This window comes from Bos indicus x Bos taurus, chromosome 20, assembly GCF_003369695.1.
Source record: "Bos indicus x Bos taurus breed Angus x Brahman F1 hybrid chromosome 20, Bos_hybrid_MaternalHap_v2.0, whole genome shotgun sequence".
NCBI lineage: Eukaryota > Metazoa > Chordata > Mammalia > Artiodactyla > Bovidae > Bos > Bos indicus x Bos taurus.
In genome coordinates this window covers 41915551-41932637 of record NC_040095.1, presented here as the reverse complement: position 1 = coordinate 41932637, position 17087 = coordinate 41915551, and the positions used below count along the sequence as shown (strand labels likewise).

Genomic DNA, 17087 nt, shown 5'->3' with positions numbered 1-17087 from the left:
TATGCTTTATTTCATCCTTTATAAAATAAATAATGAGGATCTAGGGAAGATTTGAGGACCAGAAGTTAGAGGGAATGGGATTCCCAGGTGGCGCTAGTGGTAAAGAATCCGTCTGCCAGTTCAGGAGATTTAGAAGATGCAGGTTTGATCCCTGAGTCAGGAAGATACCCTGGAGGAGGATGTGGCAACCCACTCCAATATTCTTGCCTGGAGAATCCCATGGACAGAGGAGCCTGGTGGGCTACAGTCTATGGGGCTGCAAAGAGTCAGACATGACTGAGCGACTAACATTCACAGCTATGAAGAACATACCTGCAGGACTTTAGTGTGTTGTTACTCCCTGTTCAGAACAAGTAATTCATAAAGAGTCCTCTTTACTTTGTACAAGTTGATCAGAGGGAAATTTCAAAAAGACTTCACAAACAAGTATGATGACAGAAATAATTCTGAAATAGTCATTTGGTTTAAGACAGCTCATCTAAAGCTGAAATAGTTCAGATGGCAGCCTTTGTAGATGTACAAATACCACTGAGGTTTGTGTTGTTGTTCAGTTGCTCAGTCGTTTTGGAGTCTGTGATCCCATGGACTGCAGCACACCAGCTTCCCTGTCCATCACCAACTCCCGGAGCTTGCTCAAACTCATGTCCATTGAGTCAGTGATGCCATCCAATCATCGCATCCTCTGTCATCCCCTCCTCTTCCCGCCTTCAGTCTTTCCCAGCATCAGTGTCTTTTTCAATGAGTCCGTTCTTCACATCAGGTGGCCAAAGTATTGGAGTTTCAGGTTCAGCATCAGTCCTTCCAATGAATATTCAGGACTGATTTCCTTTAGGATTGACTGGTTGGATCTCCTTGCAGTCCAAGGGACTTTCAAGAGTCTTCTCCAACACCGCAGTTCAAAAGCGTCAATTCTTCAGCACTCAGCCTTCTTTATGGTCCAGCTCTCACATTCATACATGATTACTGGAAAAATTATAGCTTTGACTATATGGACATTTGTTGGCAAAGTAACGTCTTTTCTTTTTAATATGCTGTCTAGGTTGGTCATAGCTTTTCTTCCAAGGAGACTCATGAGTCCATTTCTCATCTTGAGCTCAGTTATCTGTGTTTGGCTATAAAACCATGTATGCACCTGTTTATTCATCAGCTTCACAGAGACATCCCACAGGCTCTCAAGTTCAGTAAAGCCAACTCAACTCAAGACCCAATTCTGCTTTAGTTTGGATATAGACAGTACAAAAATTATCCTGGTGTTCTTTGCTTCATTTCTCCTTTCTGGTTCTGAGTTAGGGATGATTTTGTCCGCCGGGTACACTTGGTTATGTCTGCAGACATTTTTGGATGTCAGAAGTGGGCAAAGAAATGCTGCTGACATCTAATGAGGAAAGGCTAGGGATGTGGTTAAATATGCTAAAATGCAGAGGACAATCCCCATCTAGCCCAGAATGTCTCTGGCGCTGAGGCTGAGATGCCATGCCCTACTCCATGGCCTGTAGGTCCTAGCTCCCATGTATCTTTCAAATCAGTTCTATCCCAGCAGCTCCATCTCAATGCCTCAGCGCAGGCCTTCACCACATCTCTTGTGGAATACAGTAGGATCCAAACACACTTTCTTCCCGCCCAGTCCTGTTGCTTCCTTGGAAGGAAATGTCCTTCTGTTTCTCACAAGCTCCCTCTCAACTTCGTGGTTCAGTTAACTCCTCAAGTATTAACTCCTCTCAGATGCCTTCCCTTTCTGGCCTACTCTGCCCCTTCTTCTCCAGTCCAAGAGGCCCTCTGTAGGTAGCTGCACCGTCACACCATCATTGTCTGACTAGAACCTAAATGACTTAGAGAAGGAAGTTTAATAATCAGCCTCCATAAATAATAACACAGCACAGTTATTAATGCGTGATGTGCATTCTCACTGGTGCTTCTCATGATCACAACTGGAAGGTGAGGAGACTGCATTGGATTGGATCAAAGGCAACGTGGAACCTGTGGCCACAGTGGCCTGCTGAGTTGGTCTGTGTGGCTACTGAGAGTTTGGCCACCGGCCTCATTACTGCTCAGGAGAGCCACCGAAGCTAACCTGCCCTGATGTGCCTTTGATGTGTTCCACTGCAAGAGCTTTTCTACTGTGTTATGGACTTCACTTCTTCAGGCTTCAAGAGCCATCAATATGGAGAGAAAACCTGAAAAAGGTCAGAAAACTAGAGAGGAAAAGTGCAGGTACAATGGGAAGTCCTGAGCAGCACGCTGGCTTTGGCATTACTTTGATGCCCATGCAAGACTAGTCAAAATGCTTGTTTAAAAAAGTTCAAATACTTTCCCTTGCTTTTTTGCTCCAACATTTTCAAGGCTACTGATGAATTCAGCATTCTTTCCCTCCTAGTCCTCCTGTGGCAGAGAGGAGCCTCGGGACAACTTTTTCTTATAGGCACCATCTTATATTTTTACGATTAACAAGTTAACAAATTCTAGAGAGGTCCTCTCTCACTCCTCTCTCATGTGTGTGTGCACACACGTGTGTGGATGTGTTTATGTGTGTATGTGACAGTAGTTTGACAGCAACAAATTATCTACAACCTACATATTTTTTCAATAGATTAGCCAATAAATGTATAACCTGGCACCCAATATCCACATTAATACGCAGCCATGAATATAAATGTGGATTCAACACTGAGAGATGAGTTATTAGTTAATAAAAAAGGAAGGATATGGAAATCACATACAGGGTATTCTATTGTGAAGGTGCACTTGAGCACATGTGCATACATGTGTGTATCATAGATGATCTGACAATATGAAAACCTCTGGGTGACAGATTCATACATGACTTATTTTTTCAGCTTATGATTTCTACTTTTCCACAATATTTCCAAAGTAACCTTTGTTTCTTTCTCCTGCTAGTAAAAGAAACACATAACACTTTCTCCAAATTGTCGATGAATGTGTAACATTTCATAGTTACATATTAACACAAGAGAAGACTCTACACATGGACATCACCAGATGGTCAACACCGAAATCAGACTGATTATACTCTTTGCAGCCAAAGATGGAGAAGCTCTGTATAGTCATATACAGTTTTTGCTGTATAGTCAGCAAAAACAAGACCGGGAGCTGACTGTGGCTCAGACCATGAACTCCTTATTGCCAAATTCAGACTTAAACTGAAGAAAGTAGGGAAAACCACTAGACCATTCAGGTATGACCTAAATCAAATCCCTTATGATTATACAGTGGAAGTGAGAAATAGATTTAAGGGACTAGATCTGATAGATAGAGTGCCTGATGAACTATGGAATGAGGTTCGTGACACTGTATAGGAGACAGGGATCAAGACCATCCCCATGGAAAAGAAATGCAAAAAAGCAAAATGGCTGTCTGGGGGAGGCCTTACAAATAGCTGAGAAAAGAAGAGAAGTGAAAAGCAAAGGAGAAAAGGAAAGATATAAGCATCTGAATGCAGAGTTCCAAAGAATATCAAGGAGAGATAAGAAAGCCTTCCTCAGCGATCAATGCAAAGAAATAGAGGAAAACAACAGAATGGGAAAGACTAGAGATCTCTTAAAGAAAATGAGAGATACCAAGGGAACATTTCGTGCAAAGATGGGCTTGATAAAGGACAGAAATGGTATGGACCTAACAGAAGCAGAAGATATTAAGAAGAGGTAACAAGAATACACAGAAGAACTGTACAAAAAAGATCTTCACAACCCAGATAATCACGATGGTGTGATCACTGCCCTAGAGCCAGACATCCTGGAATGTGAAGTCAAGTGGGCCTTAGAAAGCATCACTACAAACAAAGCTAGTGGAGGTGATGGAATTCCAGTTGAGCTATTTCAAATCCTGAAAGATGATGCTGTGAAAGTGTTGCACTCAATATGCCAGCAAATTTGGAAAACTCAGCAGTGGCCACAGGACTGGAAACGATCAGTTTTCATTCCAATCCCAAAGAAAGGCAATGCCAAAGAATGCTCACACTACCGCACAATTGCACTCATCTCACATGCTAGTAAAGTAATGCTCAAAATTCTCCAAGCCAGGCTTCAGCAATATGTGAACCGTGAACTTCCAGATGTTCAAGCTGGTTTTAGGAAAGTCAGAGGAACCAGAGATCAAATTGCCAACATCTGCTGGATCATAGAAAAAGCAAGAGAGTTCCAGAAAAACATCTATTTCTGCTTTATTGACTATGCCAATGCCTTTGACTGCATGGATCACAATAAACAGTGGAAAATTCTGAAAGAGATGGGCATAGAAGACCACCTGACCTGCCTCTTGAGAAATGTGTATGCAGGTCAGAAAGCAACAATTAGAACTGGACATGAAACAACAGACTGGTTCCAAATAGGGAAAGGAGTACGTCAAGGCTGTATATTGTCACCCTGCTTATTTAACTTATATGCAGAGTACATCATGAGAAACATGGGGCTGGAAGAAGCATAAGCTGGATATCAAGACTGCTGGGAGAAATATCAATAACCTCAGATATGCAGATGACACCACCCTTATTGCAGAAAAGTGAAGAGGAACTAAAAAGCCTCTTGATGCAAGTGAAAGAGGAGAGTGGAAAAAGTTGGCTTAAAGCTCAACATTCAGAAAACTAAGATCATGGCATCCGGTCCCATCACTTCATGGGAAATAGATGGGGAAACAGTGGAAACAGTGTCAGACTTTATTTTCTTGGGCTCCAAAATCACTGCAGATGGTGACTGCAGCCATGAAATTAAAAGATGCTTACTCCTTGGAAGGAAAGTTTTGACCAACCTAGATAGCATATTCAAAAGCAGAGACATTACTTTGCCAACAAAGGTCTGTCTAGTCAAAGCTATGGTTTTTCCAGTGGTCATGTATGGATGTGAGAGTTGGACTGTGAAGAAGGCTGAGCGCCAAAGAATTGATGCTTTTGAACTGTGGTGTTGGAGAAGACTCTTGAGAGCCCCTTGGACTGCAAGGAGATCCAACCAGTCCATTCTAAAGGAGATCAGTCCTGGGTTTTCATTGGAAGGACTGTTGCTAAAGCTGAAACTCCAATACTTTGGCCACCTCATGTGAAGAGTTGACTCATTAGGAAAGGCTCTGATGCTGGGAGGGATTGGGGGCAGGAGGAGAAGGGGACGACAGAGGATGGATGGTTGGATGGCATCACTGACTCAATGACATGAGTTTGAGTAAACTTCAGGAGTTGGTGATGGACAGGGAGGTCTGGCGTGCTGCAAATTTATGGGGTCGCAAATTGTTGGACACAACTAAGCGCCTGAACTGAACTGAACAGTTATATAAAAAAGAAACCCTCTATCCTTTCTCAGCCTTTTGGCTAAGACTCTTGAGAGCCCCTTGGACTGCAAGGAGATCCAACCAGTCCATTCTAAAGGAGATCAGTCCTGGGTTTTCATTGGAAGGACTGTTGCTAAAGCTGAAACTCCAATACTTTGGCCACCTCATGTGAAGAGTTGACTCATTAGGAAAGGCTCTGATGCTGGGAGGGATTGGGGGCAGGAGGAGAAGGGGACGACAGAGGATGGATGGTTGGATGGCATCACTGACTCAATGACATGAGTTTGAGTAAACTTCAGGAGTTGGTGATGGACAGGGAGGTCTGGCGTGCTGCAAATTTATGGGGTCGCAAATTGTTGGACACAACTAAGCGCCTGAACTGAACTGAACAGTTATATAAAAAAGAAACCCTCTATCCTTTCTCAGCCTTTTGGCTAAGATCAGGTGTAAAAAGAAACCCTCCAGATAGCTAATGGGTCACTCTCCTTCCCATCTTAATTCATATGATGCCCTTCTGGGCGGCTTCCCCAGCCACCTGATTGAAAATGGCACCATGTTACTCCCTACTTTATTCTGGCCATCATCTACGTCACCTTGTGACATAACACATTTTATTTCCTGTCATTGTGTGTCTTCCTTCACTAGCACGCTCCCCCAAGGGCAGGGAATTTTATTTTTTTCACTGCTATAGCCCCAGGGCCTATAACAGTGCCAGACACAAAGCAGACATTCACTAGATATCCATTAGAGTAATGAAAAAAACATATTTGTTTTAAAAAAGAAGTTTTGTCTTTGTTAATAAGAAGCCAGTGAGGTTCAGTTTAAAATTAACATTAAAAAGATGTTACATCTTTTAATGCAATGTTAGCCCTTTATTACAGGGACCTAATAAAGGAGCTGCTTGGAGCTGCCAAAAGCTATGAACCCTCCTCTTCCTTCTGCCCACTCCCTCCCCAAATCCAACATAATTTCAAGATATTCTGAGACATTCTTGAAGTCTGTCTATAAATTTCTAAAAGGGTCCACTGACCCCAGGGTAAGAGCACCTGGTTTAAAGTGTCATCTGGCTTGGAATCATGATTTCTCCTGATTCTAGTGATTCAAGGAACATATGTGACTCAAATATCAGTCTTTCCCCCTCCCATTAGCCAGTTAAATGTTAAAGGGATTCCCTCTACAAAGGACTCACTGGTTAGTGAGGGTAAGCATAATGTTTGCAGCTGAGAACCTGATAAACACCAAGATGAAAGCTGAAAATGGAGATTAATCCAGAGATTTCAAACAGTACAGGTATTTATAGAGCATAATCCAAATATGTGGTAAAGTGATTTTTTTGCTTATCCACTGAAAGTCTGGAGTCACAGTCTCAGAAAGATAGAATAGGATCTAGTCCACACAGAATATACATTTTTAATTTTATTGTTTAAAAAGCAAAATAACTGGGAATAGACACATTTATCCAAGTGAAGTTTTACATTAAATAGAAATCAAACACTTTGTAATAAAGGCCATCCAGCTAAAAACCAAATATGAGATCAGTAAAACGAGAATGATGTGACTTTGTGTTTTATTTCAATGGGCAGCCTTCATTCAGCGTCTCCACAAAAACTAGGCTAGGTCTCAATGGGCAGCAGTCACAGTTATTAGGCAAGTAAATACACCACCACTTCCGTCCGTGCCTTCCTTTATTTCTTTATGTCTTCGGTCTCATCTGGCTCCTTCTCTTGATGCTCTCTTTCCCACCTCATTTCTTTTAACTCTTGTCTGTATTTCCGTTCAATGAACCGTTTCTGATGGGCCATCTGGGGAAAGTTATCTGACACAAGGAGATATATTTTACACTTAATAAAGGAGAGCTACCAGTGCACAGAATGATGCAAACTAAATGCAACACACACGCAAACAAACATGTATTTCACAGGAATATAGAGTTGCACTTTGTAAGGCAAGAGAAAAAAAAATTGCTCATTTTCTTCTAGCATTCAGGAACACAGTGGAAGTCTGCGTGGGCACCTGGCTCTGGATTTCAATGTCTGATGTGAACCCGAGCATAAAAGGCACCGGAACACACAGCTGTTAAAACAAGCGTGTGACTTCAGCATGTTTCCAGCTAGGTATTTTAACACGGTTCTCCTAGCAACAAGTGACTTTTAGGGAGAGATTAAAGGCTATAGCAAAAATGAGTTGTATATTTTTACAAAGCTTAAACCCAAAACTTCAAACAAATAACAATATTATCACATCATTATTTACCAACAATTTCCCTCTTTCTGAATAGAGGAAAAAGATCAGACGGACAAAAGGAGGAGGCCACATCTTAAGTCACCGTTTCTGATAATTCAATCTGTGAAGTTTCCTCAAGAGACCCAAAGCTTATGAGCAATAGCAACCCAAGTACAGCACCTTCATTTGGTGAAAGGACATGTCGCTCAGTAGCACAGCTGAAGCTATATTTAGTTTGATATTTGACCTCGTTCAAGGGTGTTGACAGGGTGGAAATCTTGATTAAGATGTAAAAATTTTACAATTCAGTTGTTATTTGTGATATGTAATGAGTGTAGCAATGGAGTAAGAAACCAAACATGGAACACGAAAGAGTCATCTCATACACTTATTCGACAAACACACACTTCAACAACAAACATCACAGAGAGACGCATGAGCAAATGAGAGGGACACGAGCTGTCTGGTAACTGGGTACAGGTCTGTTCAACTCAAGAGGTACTACTTCATATTTAAAAATAAGGAGGGGACATACGTGTTCCTACTGCTGATTCATATTGAGTACAGCAGAAACCAACACAATATTGTAAAGCAATTGTCCTCCAACTAAAAACAGATAAATTTTTAAGAAAAGTAAATTTTAAAAAAGTTAAAGAGAATCAGAGAGCATGGCATATTTGAGAGAGTGCTTGATTTTGTTACTGATGAAGCATTATAAACATATACAGTATATTCCCAAACCCTCCTTCATCTTCGCTCCCAATGAGTGGAAGACAGGGAGCGACAGGGTGGTGGGAAAAGAATATGAAAGGCAAGAGGCCTAAGGTAAGGGCCTAAGAGTCAGTGATTGATTTTAAGCAAGAGAAACATAATGGCATCTGAATTTTAGAAATAAAATAGCAGTAAGATCCTATTGGCTAAGTATATTAAATTGATTCCTTATGTACTGTACGAAACACAGGTTTCAAATACTAAGAGCATAATCCCACCACTCAGATATAACCACAGATAAGCTTTTAGAATATATCCTTATAATGAGCCCTTTTCCTATGAAGTAAATTTATACGTGACACACATATACACAATGTAAATGTGTACATATATGAATTAGACACACAAACACTTAAAATCATTCCCTGAGCCCAACTTACACTGGGAGAGTACAGCTATAAGCACACTTTGATGGATACACTTTTTTCACTTATTCTAGTAGTATAAGCGTTTTCCCGTATCATTACTCTTCAAAAATATTTTGATATTACAACATTTGGACAAAGCTAGGGTTGGTAGACTACTGTCTACGGGACAAATCTAATCCTCTACCCGTTTTGGTAAATACGGTTTGACTGGAACACAGACACTAGCCATCTGTATTCTGCCTGAGTCTATGGGCCACAACATCAGAGCTGTGTAATTGTGATAAGAGTATTTACTATCTGGTCCTTTACAGAAAATGTTTGTCAACCTCTGGGATAATTTATCTGAACATTTCTCTATGTTCAAACACACAGTCTGAAGGACTGATTGATTTTTTTAACTATTATAAGTCAACTTGTCACAATCATCATGGTTATGGAAACATTCACTCATAATGCCAAATGTTTTCTTAGGTTTGACTTCTAGAAAGGAAATCTCTAGATCAAAGGGTACGGACGTCATTCAGGACCTGACCGTACCGTCAAACTGCTTTCCTGCACTTTAAACTTTTATCTCCCACCAGTTCAGATGTGTAGGCCAGTCTTAGAATCAGCCATCTCTCCAAGTACTGTTTTATGGCTGAAAGCAAACAAATGAAAACTCCAAAGATTACCTTTAACAATCTTACAGGTGGAAAAATGGAGTCTCATTTTCATTACAATATATGTGACTATAATAAAATAAATAATAAAATCCATATATATAATGGATTTTAAAAGCTCCTCAACAGAGTCAACAAAACTCTTAGTGAAATGGGGAACACGTGTACACCCGTGGCGGACGCATGTTGATGTATGGCAAAACCAATACAATATTGTAAAGTTAAAAAAAAAAACAAAAAACTCTCAGTGAAGATTCCATGGACTTGGGAGCCTGGGAACGACTCCCCTCCCCTTGGCCCCCAAGCTCTCATCTGCAGATTTCCGCATGGCTACTTGGCCCTCCTGCCTTTCTTGGAGATTCTCCCAGCTGAGCATCCAGAGCCTGTTCACTTTCAGCTCTCCACACTTTGCTCTCGCCCACGCTGAGCTGGCAGCTGAAGCCTGATGGAATTGCACTGTCAGGTTCTGCCCACAGGTTTTGCTGGGCGGCACGATATACCTCAGAAGAAAACTTCCTTGTGCTTCAGCCTTCAATTTACAGAAGACTCTGCAGTTCCCTACAGGGTCAATTATGTAATTTAAGTGTCTTCAACCCAGCTATCCTACCCTTGGGAATCCATCCCCCAGAACTAAAAGCACCAATATAGAGACTTTTAGTATCAACAGTGATAAAAAGACAGAAACAGTATCCACCAAAAATTTTAAAAGCTGAATAAAATACAGCATATCCACAGCATGAAATATGATACAGCCTTTAAGAAAGAATGAATTGGAGCTACTATGACCTGGAGGGCTGCCCATGATGTATTATCTAGCAAGAAAAGATGGATGCAGAGAAGTACGTAAATATCCCACTTTAATTAAACAGTGGCCAAACACCAAAAAGAAAAAACCTTCACAGGTTTAAGATTTTAGAACTATAGAGAAATATATAGAATGAAATATACTAAGTCACTCACATGGGTTACGTGTGCTGAGAGTGGGACTCTATGCAAAATAGGAAAATGAAAATCAAAAAGCATTTGGGAATACTTTTTTTAAAATTATAAGCCTATTTTATACATATCTTACATTATACTACACTCTGTGCGGAGAATAATTATGAAAAAAGAAGATCACATTTTATCAGTACTTACCATTTTTCTACTTTCCCATTTTCTATCCATAAAACACTCATTACATTATGAACATATAATTACAGAAAGAGAGATAGGCTTACATTTTTCAAGTGCATCCATTGCTGCTCCCATTTCTGCTTGCTGAATACTATTAAAGAAAATGAAGACAAGGTACACTTTAAAGACTTTTTTTCCCCAAAACACAAAATATGGCTCCAATTTATTCTGGCTAGTTTTCATGTTTGGTGCATACAATTTTATCTGATTATTTCTACTGTCACATACTGAATTGCACAGATAGGAATATACACAAGGGCATGCAGAAATGTCATTTATCTGTACAAAGCCTGTTTAAGTTATTCGTTCCACACTTTCAACACTGCAATAAAACGCCTTCCACTTATATTAGGTCTGAAGTACTTCTTACTTAAATTTGAACATCCTCAGTGTAAAGTTTAAGAGGCAAAGAGTAAAAAAATACACATACAGACAGACTTCAAATCACTTCTCAGTTTAAGATATAAATTGGAAGGTTCAAAGAAAGGTGATAACATATGAAATTCTTTTTACCTGAAGATGTGAGCATTTCCACAAAGCTCAAGTGAATAGTAATAAGAGATCAAGTGTCTAACGGCTGTGTCACGCACGGCATGTTTCATAAAATGCTTGCAGCAGTGAACAGACCTTACCTGTGTGCACACCTGCTAATGTGGTTTTCTCTAGGCAGCCAAAGCCCTTTATGCAATGGCATTCCCACTGCTCAAGGCCAATTCTCAAGTCTGGGGCTGAGTTTGGTGGGGATATTAAGCCTTGAGATTCACTTTGCTACTACCCTTGAACACTCTAAACTCTAAGTTCAAAGAGACAGGCTGCAGAGTTTGGAAATACCAAGCAGATATGAATACTTCTCGGACACACAGGATGTTCATTTGAAGAAACTTAAAGCATCGTCCTCTCATACCTTGGTCCTTTCCCACAGCCAATTCTTTCTCCCTTGAAGTAGACAGCCACAGTGTAGGTCCTCGCGTGGGATGGCCCCACTGTCTGCAGAGTCCTGAAAGGAAAAGGAAAGAGCAGTAATTATGTAAAGTGCGACTTAACTGTTACTGCTCATACATAACTCCACGAAAAATCATGTGACTTACTGCTGAGAGAGAGGAAGGCAAAAATAACACGAAAATTAAAGGAGTACAGTTTTGATTTGCTAATGTGACAAATATAGACAGCTCTGAAGTAGGAAATTTTTCAAATTCTATAGTGAATCTTGTGTATGTGTGTGTACATATATATATATATATCCTCAAACCATTATGAACAGTATCTGAAGGCAAACAGTAAAGTATAAAATATTTTTTAAAAATTTCAAAGTGTTATTCCAAGTATTATAAAATTAAAGTTAGCCATTCCAGTCTGTTCATTGTATTTCAGTGCTAATCACACGGCTAAAAATCACAAATATTTGGGTAATACACTGCAAGCCCCGTCTGAATAGCATCACATCCTTTATGCATTCTTTCTAATGAAAAATCAGAGATCATTTCAAGGGTATGTTATAATCGGAGTACACAACACAACTGCCAAAAAACAAAACACCGGGTACGCTCGATATTAATGACAGGGTGCAGATTTCAAGTGTGGTAAAACTGATAACTTCATGGAAAAGGGAAATTAAAAGTAGCCGGCAAAGATAATGGGATGAACACAATAATCTTGGAAAAAAACTATGTAAAACAACCCCATCATCTTGATAAAAAAGAACAAGCTCGTCGCAGGCTTTCATGGGGGGACTTATGAGAAGGGGGCAGTCATTTCCTTTGTCTGTACTCACTGGGATGAAAGTATGCGGATGGCTTCTTAAAGGTAGCGCTTATTATAGTAATCATGCCTGCACTATGAGAAGTTTATCACCCTCATTTTATTTATTGAACTTTAATTATCACTTTGATGAGGAGATACTTTGAGCCTTTCACGTAACACAGTCTGGATGTTCATTATGCTTATTAGACACATATTAAAGTGCTATTTCTAAACATTTGGGGTTTTTTCCCAATAAATAAAGGAAACATTGTTCAGCAGTGACAGCTTCTTGGGACAATTTATAGCAGCCTGCTGTGGGGTGACTCAACCTTTTCTTGGCCTCAGTTTTTCTTTTAGTGAAAAAGCCTATAACGTGTTGTGACTATTAAATAAAAACATAAAAAAGGATTTAAAATTCCCGGCTGCCACTCTGGTGTTTTCCCTTGAGTACTGTGAAGTCTGAGAAAGTCCACAGGATGGGGGTGGTGGTGAGGCTTTTATTTCATATGAAACACACAAATGTGTATACTTGTACACATATGTAAACAGAGACGGGGGTAACCCAGTACTAAAGCTAGATATTTAAACATCCTTAAAAACACATATCCAGACCATACCTTGGGAGGCAACCCACTTATTTTGATAATCCCTCCCTTTTATAATTCCTCTTTGAAACCAGCTTCTGAAACCACCTTCTGAGTGTCTCAAGCTAATTACCCAACTTCAGAGTCAAACCTCCCGTTTTCATCAAAACCGGTGTTACGTGTGCAGCAACCTGCATTTCCTTTGAATGACTTTTGGCTACTCCTCAAAGGATAAAGATGTGTCACTAAAGATATTCAAATGTACACAGCAGCTTTTGGTACACATCCTGGAAAGAAAAGTTCCAAATATTTGAATAACACAGCCGCGGTGAAGAACTGCCTGGCTTCCTACGGCGACTGCCTGTCAGGTGATCGGGACAGATGCCAGCAGGGCTTGAGAAAGAGAGACACCCAAGTACAGTTACAAATAAACAAGCACAGGCCGCCTGGGCTAGGTGTGCAGGCAGCACGGGCTATAAGAAATAAGAAGACAAACAAGAATGTATATAAGACAATTTAACCCAAATTTCTCTTATCTTGATCTCCTCATCTTTCTCCCAGGGAGCAGTTCACCGTATTTTAGAGATGGAGAAAGCACAGATAATCGCATGTGACCCACTTACTTAGAGCAAAAAGGCTCAGAGGCCCAGAGAGTTTCAGTGCTGGGCCCAGTCAGAGTCACGAAGTCTCCCCCCAGGGCTCTCATCACCACTGCCGCACGCAGTTAGCTCTTCCTCCTGGCACACGGAGGGTTCTAGGCTTCCTGGGTCCCACAGCCTGTGGGCAGCACATACTCACTTGTATAGCGGAATGTCTGGTTCTTTTCCTTCTGTCCTAAGAGTCAGGCAGCACTGCTGAAGCTGGGACTTGGGGTCGTTCCAATCCTGATTCAAAATGAATTCCTGTAGCAAGTTCCCCAAACAGTACTTAGTAAAGGATTCTAGAGTCACCAAGCATAGAGCAAACAACAAATTTAAATTTTATATGAGCTTACTTTTAATCGTGGAAAGAAACAAACATTCATGAAAGTATGAACGTATTCCAAGTCTTTATCAATGTACAGTGCTGCAATAAATGCTGAAAAAGAGAAAGGGTAACATAAGCCCCAATGCGCTGCCATTTACTAGAAAGAGTGAGACCGAGCCTTTTAAGAAACATTTTAATAAGGTTTTCACCTTCCAAGCCCTCTTTATTTTTTAGCATTACCATTTCATCTTGCTTGAAACAAGAACTACTCTTTATCACTAATATTAGAAACAGCAATAGAGATGTGTGATTAAGATGCAAAAACCACAAAGACCAAATTACATTTGTCTGAGGGCTAAATGAACAATTAGTTAGAACGATACACAAAATGCTGCTGTATATAGCAGGGAAAGAATGACATCAGGGAATGCAACCATGTTTACATCAAATAAATCAAAATAAAACTCGAAGATCAGATACAAGGCCAGAACAAGCACATCCGAAGGCCTGCTATTCTTAACACCAATCTTGAGATCACCCATTGACAGGGTCCGTGTCACATTTCATGAACAGAAATGGGACCATCTATGGATTCAATCTGCCAAAACGGAGGAAAAATAAATACTGGGCTTTATGACAATATAACCAAATTTGCATTAATAAATGGTGACCCCAAAGACAACTTCATTATAAAGGTTATCTTAACCATGTAAACAAATGGTGAGTTTTCAAAGAAGGAGTTAAAAATAAGCTTCTGTTGAGCAAAAACAAAGGCTACTGAGACTGATCACTCTACTTAATTTTTTTGTACTTTTAATGTTAAGTTACTTTTCTTTAATTGAAAAAGAGATTCTTTTAAGTTCCTTAATCAGACTGCCTTTACACTTTGTAAATCAGCTGATTTGCATGGTAGACTTTAATATTTGTGTATAACTGTAGTTGTTAAAAATACCATAATATTAAAATTTTAAAAAAGGTTCCAAGGCCCAGTGAATGGCGCACTTACTTTAAAGTAGTATCAGAAACAATAAAATTGTGCTTATAATCCTTTAATTAGCTTAACAGGATTACTTATAATGCTACTAGACCATATCAGAAACTGTAAAAGATGACAATGTTGTCCATAGAGCTTTGAGTTCGTTCACAATAGATAATAATTCTAGTATTTCCTCTATGCCCATATCTAAAGGTTGCTGGTGGCAAAAAAACAGCTATAATTCACTATTACTGGTCTTCACATTCTGCTACTGTTTCACACAAAGAGATTTGATGGCTAAGCATTAAGATGGAGGGGGTGGGGGCGGGGGCACCAGAGAACACAGATGGAACATAAATCCATTATTCACATGTTTTCATTCCAAATCATTCTCTTTCAAACAAGCTTTGGAGAGAAGCATAAATCAAAATTAAAATAGAAAAGAGGTTTCTTTAGTCAGAATATCATAATAATGAGAAGTGGCAAACTTTGAATCTGCAGGTTAAGAGAAAAGCTTTCTCTGTAGGACTCACATTCCAAAAGGTCAGCCAAGGTCTTGGTTCTCAGGGCGACAGGTCTTTTGGTCTTGTCATTGGTGATGGCGTATTCCTGCATGCCCAATTCCTCCGCCACCTTGGCCTGAGTTCTGTTATTCACCAAAGAGCTTCGCAACAGCTGGCCAAACAGAATTGAGATACATTTAGAAGCCATTTCACTTCCGGTCTCTCTCTCGTTCCTGTGTTGGGTCCAATCAGCCTAGACCATCTCACTGACAGGGACATCTAGGCAAGCAATGGCTTATGTTTTCAACCACCACCCTCAGGCGGCAGTGACAAACTCGACGCGCTTCCAGCTTCTTAATAACTTCCTCTGCTCCTGAATTTTACCTAACTGACCTTTAAATAGTTCATTTAGTTGTTTAGTAGCAGTGAGCGGTCTTGAGGGAGAGGCGGTACTATAGTAAAGGTCAAAGATTCCATTAAGTTTAATGTTACTAAAAGAAGGAACATTAAAACTAGTAAAAATCAACTTATTGAAGTATAATTTACATCCAACAAAATACACCCATTTTAAGTATAAACGAGTTCTGACAAGCTTCTACATTTCCATCACCCGAACAAGTGCTTTGGCCCCTTGGTGATCAATCAATCCAATCCATCTACCACCAGGCGAACTTGACCTGCTTTCTGTCACTGCATACTAGTTTTAAAGGAGCACTCTTTAAAAGTCAAAAATAAACTTCATGTTGTACGGCACTGATGCTAATTTTGATAATACAGGATTTGTGGAAGTGATGCTTTGGTATTAATTAAAATATTTAAATTATTAATTTACATCGTTACTTTTGTTCTTTTAAAGATTTATACTATATATTGTGACTCACAGTTTTTCAAGCTGAGATCCTTTATTTTTAATCAAATTAATATATAATTTTCATATTTCAACTTCAGGAATGCCAAACAAAAATTTCTACTAGGAATTTCAGTCAGCTAGGAATCCTCTAAGGACTATCTAAGCAGTAGCATTAAACAGTGCGTGAAAACTGTACAACCAGTCCATAGTAGAGGCGCCCATAAAACAAGCATGGCGTAGGAATTTAACAGTCACTGATCACTCACTAGGGGAAGGTAGGGAGGGAGGCCGGGCAAAGTGGATAGACACAGAGATGAGAACTCACCAAACAAAAGCTGAAAGTCATCAACCCCAATCTGCAAGATCTGGGGAAATAATGTGTCTAAAACTTGAAGTTTTTCTTACACAGATAAAACAAACCCGTGGTCTAGTACAGTTCCTGCTAAGGAATCCCTGATGCCAGGCCCAAGGCTCAGGAAGCAGCTGCAAGTGATGCTGGTATTATACCCTCTGCCGTTCCACATCGCACTTTGCTTATTAGATGCAAGTTTTATGCTCTGTGGCTCCATAGTGTCAACTGAGCTTATGAAAATCAAGATTTATTCTCAATGCCTGAGATTGCATCCTTGACAACAGATAAATAAGAAACAATATGTTCTTAATTTGTCTGACAATGATTCATGAAGCAGAAACACAACTTGATCTTCATAAGCCATGCTTGCTGTTGAGTTACAGACTATTATTATTCTTTGCTTGTCTCTGTTCCTTTCCTCCGATCTCCCCCTAACTCTATCTTTTCTTCAACACAGTGTTTCATTAAAATTAATATCCACAGAGAAGTTCAAAATTAAAAAGGCCTAGCATAATAACATTTAAAGAAGACAGGATCAGGGAATTCCCTGGTGGTCCAGCAGTTAAGACTCAGTGCATTCACTGCAGTGGCCCCGAGTTCGATCCCTGATCAGGGAACTAAGAAATCGCAAGTTGCCCGGTGCGGCCA

General features: G+C 39.9%; 1 protein-coding gene across 5 annotated transcripts in view; it reads right to left on the bottom strand.

The window, feature by feature from the left end:
• Positions 1-6674: 6674 nt before the first annotated feature.
• The window catches only part of DROSHA (drosha ribonuclease III), a 122811-nt gene continuing 112398 nt past the window's right edge, over positions 6675-17087 (bottom strand). For 4 of the 5 annotated variants that reach the window (XM_027519895.1, XM_027519894.1, XM_027519892.1 and 1 more), the window contains 6 exons: positions 15268-15409; positions 13787-13869; positions 13591-13694; positions 11373-11465; positions 10513-10559; positions 6675-7087 (listed from right to left, as the gene is read on the bottom strand). In XM_027519895.1, coding sequence (XP_027375696.1) covers positions 6957-7087; positions 10513-10559; positions 11373-11465; positions 13591-13694; positions 13787-13869; positions 15268-15409 — 600 coding nt within the window. In that variant the 3' untranslated portion in view covers positions 6675-6956. The remainder of the gene's footprint in view (positions 7088-10512; positions 10560-11372; positions 11466-13590; positions 13695-13786; positions 13870-15267; positions 15410-17087) is intronic. The other variant, XM_027519893.1, reaches the window with a different exon arrangement.